Genomic DNA, 15,895 nt, shown 5'->3' on the forward strand with positions numbered 1-15,895 from the left:
AAGAATACTGGAGTGGATTGCCATTTCTTTCTCCAGGGGATCTTCCCGACCCAGGGATCGAACCTGGGTCTCCCGCATTGGAGGCAGACGCAAGTATAGGAGTGTTTATAATGTATATGCAAATATAAAGACAACAAAAATTTGTGTCTGCATATTATTTCCTGTATTACAGGAAGGCAGATATGGGGGAGATAGGGACAAAGAGAGAGAAAGTGAAATGTTAATGGTGAAATGTTAATTGCTGAATCTAGAAATGTAGGAGGAAGAGAGGAGGGTATATGGGCATTCATTATGCTACCTTACTTCAACTCTTCTACGTGCTTAAAACTTTTCACTATAAATAATACTCAAAAAGAAAAATTTCAAGCCCCCTTTTTAATTAAGTAACATTTAAATTAAAATTGTTATTCCTCAATATATGTTAGTACAATAATTGTCCTATCTGTGAAATGGAGGAAGTAATATCACATTTTTCAAAAGAAAAAAGGACAGATCATTTTTTATTGCTATGGGCAATGATTCAGAGATTCCTTAATTTAGGGATTCTGCCTCCCACTACACTGCTTCCCTCTTTCATTCAATTTTTTTTTATCAATTAACATTATTCTAAGTAAAATACAATTTTTTATGGTGTCAGCAATCCATTGCTTGAAGACCTGCCTACCCACATTCCCTTGACTGGTATATCTCCTGGAATATTCCAGGATAAAGGAGTGTTTGAGGATCGCGACTATACCATCAAAAGGAGTAAAACTATATAACTATATTATATGATAATGAGGTCTGGGCAGATAAATGAACAACTGATTAGACATAGTGGGGTCTTTTTTTTTTTTTTTCAGTGCTATGAACTCTTTTGGCAATCTGGTGAAATCTGGGACCTCCGGAATAATGTATTTAAATTCATAATATAAAATACATGGGACTCCAAAGGAAGTCAATTATATTGAAGTACAGTTTTAAGACTATTAGAAACACATTTGTGACACAGTAATGCCTGTTTGGCTTATTATTAACACATTAATAAGATACTGTGGTAGATTTAATACCTACTACGGTTTTGAAGTAGTGATAAGCATGAACCATATTTTGAGATACATGTGACAATTCTAATGAGATATGGAAACATCTGTGATTTCAGATACTGCTAGCATTGCTCTGGTTTATTGTCTATATTCAAAATGCAAAGGGATATTCAACTTCAGTTATGAAGTTAGTGAAAACAAAGAGGTATTTCCTCCCATTCAAGTTCATGGCACCCCTTGACTTCTATCAGTGAACCAAGGCTTAAGAGCCTTCATACACAGGGTTGCTTTGTTTTAACCTATGACTTCCCTTTATGGTCAATAGGTTTTTGTTTATATCTTCTTCATTTAGACAGACCATTTTGATGGCTAAGTCATCATTAAACTCATTATCAGCCTTAAAAATGTAGATGTTATTCAGTTCCTCTACTACATAACCGAGGCAACAGTGAATTTTCTATATTAAATTGAACAGCTAATTGGTTATATTTTATAATTCATTTACTTCCAACACAGACTAACTTAATGGATGTCTGCTGCTATTTGAAATTTCTGAGAATTTTCTTCTCATATTTCTGATATCTTACATTTTCAAAGAGAAATGTCTAAAGTTATGTAGCTATAAAGCTTCACATAGTTTTTGTAAACTTTAATCATTTAAATTATACCCTTTCTTTCATTGCTGTACATGGGCTAGGAAACATTAGATATTTCAATAGCTGTATTTAAATCCCGCCTGCAAACTAAGAATACTGTTGTCAACTGGAATAGTCATCTTATTTTTCACCTGTGCAATAATCTATTTCCTTGTAATTTCTGCTTGGGTTACATTGAAAGCACACCACTGATTAATAATATTTTCATGATTACAAACCCTCCCATGATTGTTAGGTTAACATGCTCCTTATAAAATATTATTTTATTTATTTTTACTTTATTTGTACTAGGTGCTTAGCAATAGCTGTAAGTGTATTTGTAGAAATGGCACTTACATTTTATTACTCTTTTATATTTCATAAAATTTAAATGATACAAAAATCCTGAGTTTGCCACAAAACTGATCTCAGTGGAAATTTAAATACGCTAACATCTATTTTTAAAATGTAGCATGAAGTAGACAACTTTAAAAGCTGAGTTTAGAGGAAAAATAAAACCTCAAGGAAGCTGATCTTGACTTTTTAAGGAACAAAAATACAATGTTTAATGTAGGGCAGAATGTTTAAATGGGAGAATTTTTTCCTAACCAATTACAGCCAAATCCCTACCAGTTGTAATTAACCTATAATGTGTGTAATATTTCACAAAACAGTCAGTGTACATCAATTTCTTATAAGCTTAGAAGGACCTTAAATTTTAGAAGTTATTTAGTGAAACAGGTATATTGTCCTATCAACATTTGTAAGTTCTAATTTGCATTCAGAAGTCAATGACCAATAATAAAAATTTGAAAACTCAGATAAGAAGTTACAGAAAATATTTGTTAAAGGATTTACTCAAATATTATATGAGTAAGATACTTCAAAATGAGAAACAACATTTTATATACAATAATGAAAAAATAATCCTCCAGTCAATTTAATCCATTTTATGAAGTTGATATATTTTTATAGCATGTTATTCAATTTTCCTTAATTTTCCCATTTCTTAACATCGTATTTTAGACTAGATTGGGTCTAGTGCAGAAATGATGTTATACAGGTTTAAATCTGCCGATAGTATAAATATATCAGCTGTTTAAATAATGGAATAGTTGTGTATTTAATAGAAGGATTTCAATTTGGGGGAAAAAAAAGTGTATGACTTTCCCAAGGAAGAAATATAACTACAAAGCATGGGTCTTTATTTTATGTCTATGCCTATGTATATATCCCCTGGAAAAGGAAATGGCAACTCACTCTAGTATTCTTGCCTGGATAATCCCATGGACAGAAGAGCCTAGTGGGTTATAATCTATGGGGTGGCAAAGAGTTTGACACAACTGAGCAAGCAATACTCACTCACTCATATGTATAGGTACTCCAGTATTTTCTAAACTAAAATTTAAAATAAAAATGTTTTTAGATGATGCTATTATTTAACTTTAGTAAGATTTGTCTGTGCATGTGTGTGTGTGTGCATCATGTGCATGTGTAGGTCAACTAATATGTTCATTATGTTCAGCATGAATTGTATCCACTTTCTGAATCATGCAAAAGGAGCAAAAAGTTTTTGCTCCTTTTTGAAAACTCAGATAAGAAGTTACAGAAAATATTTTTAAAAGGATTTACTCAAATATTATATGAGTAAGATACTTCAAAATGAGAAACACCATTTTATATACAATAATGAAAAAATAATCCTCCAGTCAATTTAATCCATTTTATGAAGTCGATATATTTTTAGAGCATGTTATTCAATTTTCCTTAATTTTCTCATTTCTTAACATCGTATTTTAGACTAGATTGGGTCTAGTGCAGAAATGATGTTATACAGGCCAGAAGTGGTGGGCAAAGACAACGGACGCAATTCCAAAACCTTTCTAATACATCCTCACCAAAGATGATCATCAGTGAGTTATTCTAGATTTCTGAATATTAAAATCCACCTATTATGTAGACGATAGGTAGGAAGCAAGGCTTGGCAATAGAATTGAGCTTTCACTGTTCATGACAATAGTCTCATTTGGTAAATAAAGGGCAAGTCCTCCTTTATGAAATAGGAAACATTAGCAACAACTGGTAGCATAATACAAAACCCTGTTTATAAAAATATGTATGTTTTCCAACTGCAGCAGCACACACTTGGCTTTTTGTGCTTTCAGTACATTTCAAGGGAAAGTTAAATGATGATTGACTTCAACAATAACATCTCTAAGGTTTTGTTTTCCCCTGTAGATTTGAACATTTTCAGCCCAAGCCCTTCTTCAAGAATGTGCTAAGAAATGTCGTGGAACTAAAAGGTAAATATGACTATCATGCTTTTCAGCATCGTAAGTCATATTTGTAGCTGTTAAACAATCTGGCCAAATAGCAACTTTTCCTACAAAATAGTCATTTATAATGTCCTTTTTTCATCTTCGTTAAAAAAAAAAAATTAACTGAGATGCAGCTTGTGAAAGTTGGAGTATACTGAAGACATTCATATTTAAACAATCATGTGTGATTTTTAACACAAACTTCAAAGCTTAAAATAGTCAAAAAGCACTGCCTATTTAACTAGCAACAGTTACATATTATATTATTCAAGGAAAAGAAAGAGCAAGTTCATTATTGCTATTAAGTGTTGATGGAATCCTTAATGTTAGTGCCTTTCACCCTGGTTCGAATCTTTCACAAAATCTTTTATTTTTCTTTTAAGGGCAGCTTAAACAGCTTCACTAAAATTTTAGCATTCCTATTTTAATCTGTCACCCTACCTCTTTTTTCTCTCGGCCAGCTGTTTGCAGACCTCCTGCCACCGCAGATTCAGGCTTCCCAATTTTTCTTGTAGAATACTGGCATCTATTTTTGAGGACTGCTGAATTATTTCTTCCCCAGTTGCATTCAATACTCTGACAACAGTTTGCCGCTGCCCGATGCCATCCTGGAGTTCCTGTGAGATACCAAAAAGGCAAAGACAAAGATGAAGCCCTGTGTCCTTTTATTTGAGAAAAGATTAAACAATGTGCTACCCCATGCAGTTCTACTGGGGGAGAAAGAAATAAAAAAGCTCCATGTGAAAGTTTCTCTATGAAACTGACATGCCCATATCCAAAGGAGACAAGACAGAAAGACACCTTTTATGTGTCAGGAAAAAAGCGCCCTCTCAGTTCAGCTCCAGGTTTTATATTTGTAAAGCTTGTCAGCTGGAGGATGTTATAATGTCCTACAAATCAATTAGTTGGAAACCTTCTCAAGAGCAAATTCGATTTCTTGTCCCCACAAGGATGTTCCATGTTTAATAGTCTATGAAGTGTTGTAAAATTTAAACGTGAAGAAACTATTTAGATTTCTTCGAGACTGTCGATGTGAGAGGTGAAAAAGAACAAGCGCAGTTTAGCCAGAGTATTTTTTTAAAAACCTCTAGAGATATTTAAACAAACATTCATGACTATATAAGAAGGAAATTTATTTCAGATTCTGTTTCCATCCATGTATTATGCATTATAAAACCACATAAAAATTAGAATTAATTGCTTTCAGGGACAACCTATCAAGAAATCCCTAAGGTACAGAGATAAATTTAAAAATAATCTATAGCCACTGGAACATTTTTATGAGTCATTGACGGTGTCAAGCTTAAGCATCTTCTACTTTTTATCCTGGATGAAATTTTAAGAGTGTCAGAAAAATTGTTTATTATTTAAAAAGACCATTATAACAAAATATATATTTAAAATGCCTTTTGCCATGAAATAAAATAGCACTCTAGCATTTTTAATAAAATAAGGTAATATAGAATTTGTAAGGCAATTACAATAACCCATAACTAAATCTGATGTTTACAAAATGAAATAATATGAGAACTTGAGATATCTGCCATATTTCAATCTAAAGGACTCACAAATCTTTATGTATAGATGAGACAGTCAGTGTTCAGAACACTTTCTTGAACATATGATTCTAGTTAACTTAATATTCTTATATTCTCCTGCCTCAAACCAAGTACATACCAACTCCATCACATGTCTGCCAAATGAATGAATCAATGCCTGTTTTCTAAGACTGGGTCAAATCTCCTTTAGATTCTCATTATGGCTAAACTTGTTAGATTGTTGTTTTCTACTGCTTTCATGTATTATTATTTTAAATACTAGAATTTTGGATAGTATGTCTTTAGCAGCTAAAAGACTCATTAAATCTATAAAAATGGGAACAGGCCATTATTGTAGGAACATAGTACCTCAGAATGATTATAAAACTATGTACAGTCACTGAACTATTCATAAGCTTTCCTGATCCTACTCTCTTAAGTGAGCATGAGATGTGCTCTAACAAACATGTGATACTTCCTTGCAACTAGTTGATTTTGGTCCATCATTTATATTCCACTCTGAACATCTGTTCAGATCAGTGTTGCATGTGACAGTCACTGCTTAGTAACAGGTAGCCCCATTCATAACAAATTGTGTCTATATTCAGATTATACCATAAATTCCTTGAAGCCAGAGATAGTGTCCTATTCACAGTCTTAATCCTGACACATCTGGTTCATGAGAGATTTCAGTAAGTATCTGTTGAATGAATGCATGAATCTATGGATATAGAAAGTGGAGGAAGAGAGGAGTGCTCATAATTATCATGGTATCATTAGTATTAATACTTATCATTGGACATCCTAGAGATTCTAAGACGTGCATACAATTTTTTAGGTTTTAGGCAGTATAAAGTCTAGCTGAGAAGATTAGACATAAGTGTGAAGGATAATTTGCTATATTATATTCAGTAAGACAGTAAGCAAAGTGATCAGACAGATTAGATAAGTAATTATAAATGACAGATTAGAAGAGAAATAAGCGCAATGGAAGGATGAAAAGGAGAGGCCATGGTGGGTAATTTGGAATTGAAAGAATGGGTAGGCCTTAGGGACATGTTTGGTCAGAGCCACAAGAGGATAGCAGAAGGCTAGCCTATGGTGTGGAATTTCTGTGATCTGATCTCAAGTATACACTTGGGCTCTGTGTCACTGTATGAGAGTGGAAGTTTAGGGAGCGGTGTAGCCCTAGATTAATAGTGGGCTTGGGCAGAGAGGACTCTGCTTTTTATTAAAGACTTTGCAATTCAGTGGGGAGCAACAGAAAATGACTGAAGGACAGGGGTGTGGGAGCTAGAGCTGTGTTCGGAGGCGATTCTGGGGCAAAGTTTAGGCTACTGTTAAAGCAGGGACACAGGTAAAACAGTCAGGACAGGAATCTGCAAGGTAGGTATTGGGGCTAAACCTAGAGCTTAGACAATGCAGCAGAACAGAAAGGTGAGAAGTAACATGAACTGTTAAGGCACAATTAAGAAGGTTAAGGAACTAGCTGGATCCAGCAATCATGAATGACTACTGAAATGGGGAAATCTTTGCCTAGAACACCAGACTCAGGGAGGCAGTTACAGGAGAAAGATGATGACTCTAATTTGTACCTCCAATGGTGTCCAATACCCATGGCTGTTAGAGATATTTATTAAAAAATTCAAACTAGTACAGCCACTATGGAGAACAGTGTGGAAATTCCTTAAAAAACTTGAAACAGAATTGCCATATGACCCAGCAATCCTACTGCTGGGCATACACACCGAGGAAACCAGAATTGAAAGCGACATGTGTATCCCAATGTTCATCACAGCACTGTTTACAATAGCTAGGACATGGAGGCAACCTAGATGTCCATCAGCAGACGAATGGATAAGAAAGCTGTGGTACATATATACAATGGAATATTACCCAGCTATTAAAAAGAATGCATTTGAATCAGTTCTAATGAGGTGGATGAAACTGGAGTGAAGTAAGTCAGAAAGAAAAACACCAATACAGTATAGTAATGTATGTATATGGAATTTAGGAAGATGGTAATGATGACCCTATATGTGAGACAGCAAAAGAGACACAGATGTAAAGAATAGACTTTTGGGCTCTGTGTGAGAAGGCAAGGGTGGGATGATTGAGAGAATAGCATTGAAACATGTATATTACCATATGTGAAATAGATCGCCAGTCCAGGTTCGATGGATGAGACAGGGTGCTCAGAGCTGGTGCACTGGGATGACCCTGAGGGATGGCATGGGGAGGGAGGTGGGAGGGGGGTTCAGGATGGGGAACACACGTACACCCATGGCTGATTCATGTCAATGTATGGCAAAAATCACTACAATATTGTCAAGTAATTAGCCTCCAATTAAAGTAAATAAATTAAATTTAAATAATGCATGGAACACCTGTAAGATGTGTGCTATAGCACTGCATCTCTAACTTCAATGTGCACATCTCCTAGAGATCTTGCTAAACTGTTGATTCTAATCCCGTAGGTCTAAAGAGGGCCCCGAATTTTCAGCTTCTAACAAGCTTCAAGGGGATGCCGATATCACTAGTGTGGGAACAACACATTGAGTAATAAGATGATAGAGTGAATGCCTTCTGAACCTTTGTTAACAAATCAAAGAATTCTTGTTGCTGGTTTATTATGCTATAAACTAATGAAACTTCACAATTTTTATCTCAGGCGTCTTGCTTTGTATTTTTGATCTCAGTTCTTCCACTTCATGGCTGATGGCTACAGTGACTTTTACAATCCAATTGTAGAATCAACATGGGTTTTATTATTTCCATTTCCCAGATAGGTGATAGAACTGAGTAGCTAAGAATGAAGCAATAACTTAAAATTGTTAGATCTAAATCTCATTTTATGTAGAGTCCCAAATCAGGGCTTTCAGATTTTTTTTTTATTTTGTGAAAGAGAGCTCATTAAATAGTCTATTGCATTTGTGTGAAGAGATTTTGTAATTAGGAGAAGTATTTACAGTGTATGATCGACCTGAGGAGAATTTTCAATAATAAAGCCTAAGAAGGCAAAATAATGGACCAAAACAGGAAGTTAAAACTTGTACATGTTGTTTCACAGTTACCTGCTGAGCCTGAAGATGTGACTTGATTTACACAATTCAATGGAAAACCTCAATCAATTTTATTCACTTAGTGCAAAACAAATTAATTTTCATTCTATAACTTCTAAATATTTTAAGTACTATTCACTACCATAGAAACTTCTAAGCTCTGATACCACATTCATGTTCTGTTGTCCTAGGCATCCTTATCTATTTCTCTAGCAATTAACATCTAGTGTGAGTTTGGGATAGAAAAAAATCATAATTAAATTGATTGGATTATTCATCATCCCTTAGAAAGCTTATTGTGTTTTGACTCCAATATTAAAGCATCATTCTTAATAATGACTCCTTATCAGACTCCCCTAGGGAGGTTTTTCAAAATATAAAAGCCCAGAATTTCACAGTAAACCAGCTGCAGCAGAATCTCTGGGTATAAGGGGACAAAGGTGTACAAAGCAGATATATTATTAGAGAAAGGCTAGGTAAGAAATACGTGGAGCAGGCAGGGGCACAGGAGGGGCATGTTTTAGAGTTACAGCATTATTATTTAGTTCTTGTATGCTTTTTGAATAGAGAAAATTTCCTAAATTATAGAAAGTGACACATATATCTCAATCCTCCAAGTCAAATTGGGGGAAGAGAAGAATTACAGGCAAGGAAGAACAGCTACATTTTTATAGAGGGAAAAGATGAGACAAAGAAACTAGTACATCTTATATGAAAAGACTGCATAAATTTAAAAAAGCATATGTGCAAAACCTTCCAAAACTGCATGAAAACAAAATCAACAGAAAATAAACTGTGACAGATGAAGAAAAAGAAGAAGCTAAGAAGCAGTTACAGGGAATTGTACAATGACAAATTGGATAAGCTATGTAGGAGATAAAGAGCTGGCAAAATATCACAAACTAGGCAGAATAGGAAAACAGAAGAGACAAAAAGTGACTGGGAGAAAAGGTAAAGATTGAGGGAAAGAGGAGAGAAAAACAAACCTTTGCTGAATAAGTGGATATATCAAAAATCTAACCATGTGATTTACTGGTAGTCTTGCTAAGGTTTTATTTTGAGACAGATTAATTGTTGCCTCAGTTTGCTCACTGGTCAAGAGGAAACATGAAATGTTATGGACACTTTAGAGACTTGTGAAACTGCCAGATGGAAATTTATGGTGCAATGTCATCCTCTTTTACCTTCTGCTTTACTCTGTCTTAAGCTCATTGCTACTGTTCCTCTTTGTCAGTCCCTAGAATTCAAGTCAGAGTCTGAAAAATTACTTCTGGTCCTTTACTCAGAGATAAACTGGACACGTTTGCCTCTCATGTTAATTCTTAACTATGTAGTCACAACTGTCTTCAGAGGTTTTAACATGCTCAGAAAGTATCTTTTGACATTATTATTTGATGATAAATAATTTTTGTAACGAAGCAACCATAAATAGACAAAGACTAAAGCAAAATAGCAGGCTTAGCAACAGGACACAATCAATCTAGCCCTGTCATAGGCTAGATGATTCTATTCTCATGGAAGACCTGATGACCCTGTAAGAGCATCTCATGAGGAGAGTGACAAGAATTGAAAGATGGCAAAAATGGGAGAAATCCAAGAGTGAGGCAAGAGTGAGGGAGAAAGAAGTACATAAAAAAGAAGGATTGAAAAAAAGGGGAAAATGGCAATTTTTTCAGTAAAAAAGATGCAGGAGGCAAGAATCAAGGTCTGGAGCCCAGAATGAGGAGATCAAGAATGATGCCTACATACTTACTGCAAGATAAAGTCCAAATACTAGCCTACTAGGCAAAGTGTCAAGTGCCTGTACAGCCTCTTCTCTCCTCTGCCTTTGCAGCATTCTCTGTAGCTGCTCCTCACTTCCAACCTTAACTCCAACTCCCAGTAAAAACTGAAAGGCTTCCTACTTCCTTGACTGTCCTAAGTTTTACAGATCAAACTCATAACCTGTCTGTAATGCTCAGCTTAAACGTTCCCTCTTCTTTGGCACCCTTTAAGAGCCCAGAGAGAACTCAGGGCCTCCCCTCTGCATAGGTAGTCATAAACTATTTCCAGTTAGTGTCATTCATTGGTAGCATTCATGTCTGTTTTAGACTTTACAGCTGAGGATTAAGTTGTACTGAAGGAGTTTTTTCTTCTTTGGACCATCAAATGTCTCCACGTTTGAAGTGTACATCAGATTCTACTTTTAGTTAAGGACCTACAGATCTCTTATTTGTGACTTGCCAACTAAATCAGAGAGCTGCAGCCTTTGTAGATGATTAATCAAAAATAAAATGCACCTTGTTAGCCTGGTATTTCCCCTGGTCTCATTTGTTTTGCATTTCAGTAAACATTTACTGGGGCTTCCCTGGCGGCTCAGTGGTAAAGAACCCACCTGCCAATGCAGGAGACACGGGTTCAATTCCTGTGTGGGAGAAGGAAATGGCCACCCAGTATTCTTGCCTGGGAAATTCTCTAGACAGAGGAGCCTGGCGGGCTACAGTCCATGGGTGGCAAAAGGGTCGGATGGGACTTGGTGACTAAAAAACAACAACAAAACATTTATCTCAGTGGTCCCCAAGCTTTGGGGCACCAGGGACTGGGGTGAGGTGGGGGATGGTTCAGGCAGTGAGGAAAAGCTGTAAATACAGATGAAACTTCATTGGCTCCCTAGCCACTCCCTCCTGCTATGCAGTGCAGTTCCTAACAGGCCTGACTGGTAGGATTCCATGGCATGGGGGTTGGGGACCCCTGATTTATTGTGTTCCACTAATAATAACACTAAAACTACAAGTATGTTTTTGTTAGTTTGTTACAGGAAATGGAGGCAGGAGGGGGTCTGATTAGATTTCATCTAGTACTCTTTCCTGTGTGGGGTAATAGTAGATGTATTTGTTGGTGCAATTCCCCATCTGCTCCTGATAATGGTTGCTATAAAAGAATAATGAGAATTTCTCCTGAAACTAGAATTAGACTGTGCCTTTTCCAAAGCAAACACCCTGCCAATGAATTAAAGGAAAATTATGTACAGTAGCGATTTATTTTAATGGGACATTTACCTAATATCAAATTACAATGAAATTTCCTTTGGAGGTATTTATCTCATCCACATCAGATACATACATTCATTGTTATCACTGCTATTAATGTGGATACCAAATGAATTCATCATAAATTACTTTAAGTACTACATGGTTTATGAGATTATCTCAGGCTGTTTTTTTTCTTTTTATTTCTTTCCTAAGACATAATGCCCTGGGGGGCGGGGAGAGGGACCCCCCCCCCAGACATGTATTTCTCAATTTCAAGCAGATTCCAAAGGAATAAACTGTATGTATGTTAAGTCTCTGCTTTTGGATATCTGAAACTGAAGGCTGCAAGTAAAATCTGTCCTCAGAAATGTTTTATTATTAGGACTTTTATAATCTGAATGCCTTTAGGTGGAATATACATGCATTCTACTGCTCTCTGAAGACATTTGGATTAGTGACCCTTACTTTTTAAAGAAAATTGTTACTATAATGCACACAAGTTTGCAAAGTTAATAGGTTTTACTTTGTTATGATCAATTCTAGGCCTCTCTAGGTTCACAGATTTATCCAATCCTTCTTGGCTTCTAAATCATTCATTAGAAGTTCAGGAGAACTACCTGGGAACATTTAAGAGCTGTTTTTCTCTCTGTTTACTTAGATTTGTAAAGAAAACAAATTGACCTTTCTCTGATCAAAAGGAGGCTCTTGTCTCCAACCATGCTTGCTCTCATTAAGTGGTCCTGGTAACAGAACATATGGCTCCAGGCATAAAATTCTTTCCACGTGATTACTGGGATAGTTTAAAAAAACATATGGGCTATTTTATCATAGAATACATTACACACAACCAAAAAACTGGCTCTTAAGATAGAATATTTGAAAGGAGACACAGATCATTTTTATATTCCTTATTCTTTCCAGAGGTCTTATCAATTTGGAGCTACACAAATATTTATTCAAACACCATTTGGTGGGTAGAAAAAATGCAGTAAGAATATAGAAAAAGCAACAACATTGTTTTTTAAAGGCAAAATGATGTGTAAATGGAATTGATTCAGGACTGGAAACGTTTGATTCTCATTTAATCTCATTGTCTAACTGCACTGGCTCTGAAGTTGTAGTTCTTATTAGTACTTGCCATGCTTATCAAATATTTTCATTGAGTCATTCGTTGACTAAACAACTATTTATTCAGCAACTCCTACTGGCCAGGAATTTTATTAAGTGTTATTCTTCATTGGCTACAGTAGAATAGACTGATTGGAAACTTTCTGAAATAGAAATAGAAGCCTACCTAGTAGGTGTTATCACTGTAGTTACGGTGAAGAAAAATAGTTGCATGGATCAGAGAGTCAGTGGTACAAACAGAGAAAAGTTAATGAAACCAAATGAGATTTGGGAGCTCAATAGATAGGATCTAGCCATTCAGTGGAGATGTGAATGAAGGAAAATATGTCAACTGGGCAGTTGGAGATACTGGATTGAGCCCCAGAAGAAAAATTAGGATTGAAAATATAACTGAGATTATAATTGGCAGAGCTAAGTCTAAATTTTGTGATGTGGACTTGGCTCTGAATGTAGTTGGATTTTTCATTTTCATTGAACACATTCAATGACCCAATGGTCATTCATGACAGCATTCATGACCCAAATACATTTTGGGACTCTCTGAATATTTGCTTGACAATTGCTTACACAGGAAACTGAGAGGAGTAATGTCATGACTAGCCCTTGCTCTTTTTCTACACTGCAACATTTTCTTTTCATCTGCTGGAAAATAGATCAATCTCATGATGTGTATAAGGTAGAAAGTTAAGAAGCAGCACAATTCTCCATTTCAAAAAAAATAAAATACAGAAAGTATCACTCTGATTAAGCTGGTTATATCTACTTACCCTATCTTTTACCCACCCATTGCTAAAAATCACTGGACAAAGATAAGTTAAAATATATTCACATTGCTTTCTAAGAGATCAGGAATTAAATTTGTTTCTTAAACTCCTTTTCTGTACTCAAAGGGATTCTATGTGCTTTAAACTGTGGCATAATCTCTAAATGACTGCTTAGTGTACGTAATTGTTCAATGCAGGTAAGTGTTCTCTTCAAATTGATTCACTCCAACAAATAGGTAACTTTTGGATTGGCCAAAAACTTCCTTTGGGTTACAAAAACACTGGAATAAACTTTTTGGCCAACCCAATATTTTGTATCTGATGCCTTTACAATGATAAAAAGTTCATATTTTCCTATCAATATTCAATTTCATGGGGGAGAAAATAACAAGCAAATAACTATACACAATGCTGTATTATGACTACTGAGATACTAGGCAAATAAAATCACATCACTTGTGTGACTGTGTTATGACCACGGGTGTGTACCTTTGTGTATCTAGGTTTGGGGAGATGATCAGGAAAAGAAACACAGAGGCTGTGGTGATTAAGATTATCAAAGTCTGAGGTATCGGTACCCCTTATCTTAATAACTGTTCAAGAAGAATTCACTTATAAATTGAGCATAAAACTAGGCAAGATATGACAGTACTCTTGAATGGTTTCCCATTGAAGAAGGGTTAAAATAAAATATTGACACACGTATAGCACCCTAGTATGGAAGACAGACAGTAAAAAATAATTGTGTTTCACCAGAATCTCATTTCTTTCCACAAATAACAAGTTATCAAAGTAAGGTTTAGTTTTTCAGGCTATTGAGAACAGAAAGGCCCAGAAATAAGATAAAGAGGGATTAAAAACAGATCTCTGAGTCTAACATCAATTAATTGATTTTAAACGTCGAGCTTAGATAACAGAACCCCCAAGACATCCACTAACAATCCACCTCTAAGCACATGTTGGGCCTCACTAAGTCTTATATGTCCCTCTTGCCAAGTTATACAGGCATTAAACCAAAGCTACCCCCTTTTTTTTTTAAAGCCTTGATTTCTGAGGTTAGCTTTCTTATTTTTCCAGCTCATTATCTGTTGTATGGTAATGCTCTTCTCCTTCATGGAATTAGATGAGATGATAAAAAACAAATCTGTAGCTCTTGTTGACTGAGCACATACATCCTCTGAAAATCAGACATATGAGGCACAGAATGGGTTCTATTATATTTGTACAGTGTCAACAATTTGTACCTTATTGAACTGTATACAAACCAGAAGAATCTAAGAAAAAAATAAGCAAAGGACTTAAGCAAGTCTTCTGTGAAAACTTCTGGAATTGCTCACGTGAATCTCTAAAAGATCAGAGATAGTTGCAAAAAAAAAAAAAAAAAAGGTGGAAACCAACTATAGTGGTTTCAACTTCCCTATAAGTCTAACTTGTGAAATGAAAAATATTCAATTATCAAATGTTAATGTTTTCTAAATTTGTTATGTCTCAGGAAACTTTCTTGTTAACCACTCCTTAGCATTTCCACTTGACTTAAACTGCAAAGAAAAAGTGTGGAAGCCAACATTAACATCATTTTGAAACTGATTTCTCTTGTTGACTTTACCAGGCTTCCAATTCATCTTTGTTTTATTCCTTTCTTTCTTTCCCCCCATTCAAGTCCTATTGATTCTATTATACCTTCTGCCCAGTTATCATTGCTACCTCCCCCTCCTTTGCTGGTTGTTCAGTGCACTCACTATGTTAGTCAGACTTCCTCCTGTTTTGCTTCACCACTTCTCACACCAAAAATCATACTTATCCTTTCCAGATTAATTCTCCTGAAGGGCAGTTCTGTTGGTTGGTTTCCTGCTCAGACATATATTCTGAATTCTCAGGATCTGCTTAATGAAGCCCAAATAATTTAGGTAATAATCAAAACCTCATTCCATTCTGGGATGAGGAAACTTTCTAGGCTTCTCAACTGACTCTTCAATTCTTCATCTGTGGACAACTCACAGTGATTCCTTGGCAATTCCCTAGACCTTTGCCATTCTCCTTTCTCCATCACAAATACCCTCATTTCTACTTATGCAATTCTTTCACTCCAGTCCATTAGACTATGAGCTTCGGGTGAGAGAATCATCACTGTTTTTCTTAGTGCCTAGCAAAGTGCCTGCTACACAACAGTGCTCAAATCACATCTGTTAAATGCATAAATGAAAACACACTCCAAATATTATCACGTTTATAAATAAAATTTCAACTAGAAGCCATCTAGCCTGCAAAGTCCTACTGCCTATCAACTGTAGGATGTTTTTCATAGTCTATATAAAATTAAATATCCTGATTTTCGTTGCAAGTTTATGAGCTTCTTTTAGTGCAAGGACATTGCTTTCTTAATGTTTGGGTTTTCCACCATGTTAAGCAGTAAA

At 35.5% G+C, this 15,895-nt stretch overlaps 1 protein-coding gene across 7 annotated transcripts in view; it reads right to left on the minus strand.

Annotated features, from left to right (window-relative positions):
• Positions 1-15,895, minus strand: part of DMD (dystrophin) — a 2,687,035-nt gene that overhangs the window by 900,508 nt on the left and 1,770,632 nt on the right. For all 7 annotated transcript variants that reach the window (XM_070291485.1, XM_070291489.1, XM_070291490.1 and 4 more), the window contains exon 45: positions 4,420-4,595. In XM_070291485.1, the coding sequence (XP_070147586.1) occupies positions 4,420-4,595 (176 nt within the window). The remainder of the gene's footprint in view (positions 1-4,419; positions 4,596-15,895) is intronic.

This window comes from Ovis canadensis, chromosome X, assembly GCF_042477335.2.
Source record: "Ovis canadensis isolate MfBH-ARS-UI-01 breed Bighorn chromosome X, ARS-UI_OviCan_v2, whole genome shotgun sequence".
NCBI classification, from domain to species: Eukaryota; Metazoa; Chordata; class Mammalia; order Artiodactyla; family Bovidae; genus Ovis; species Ovis canadensis.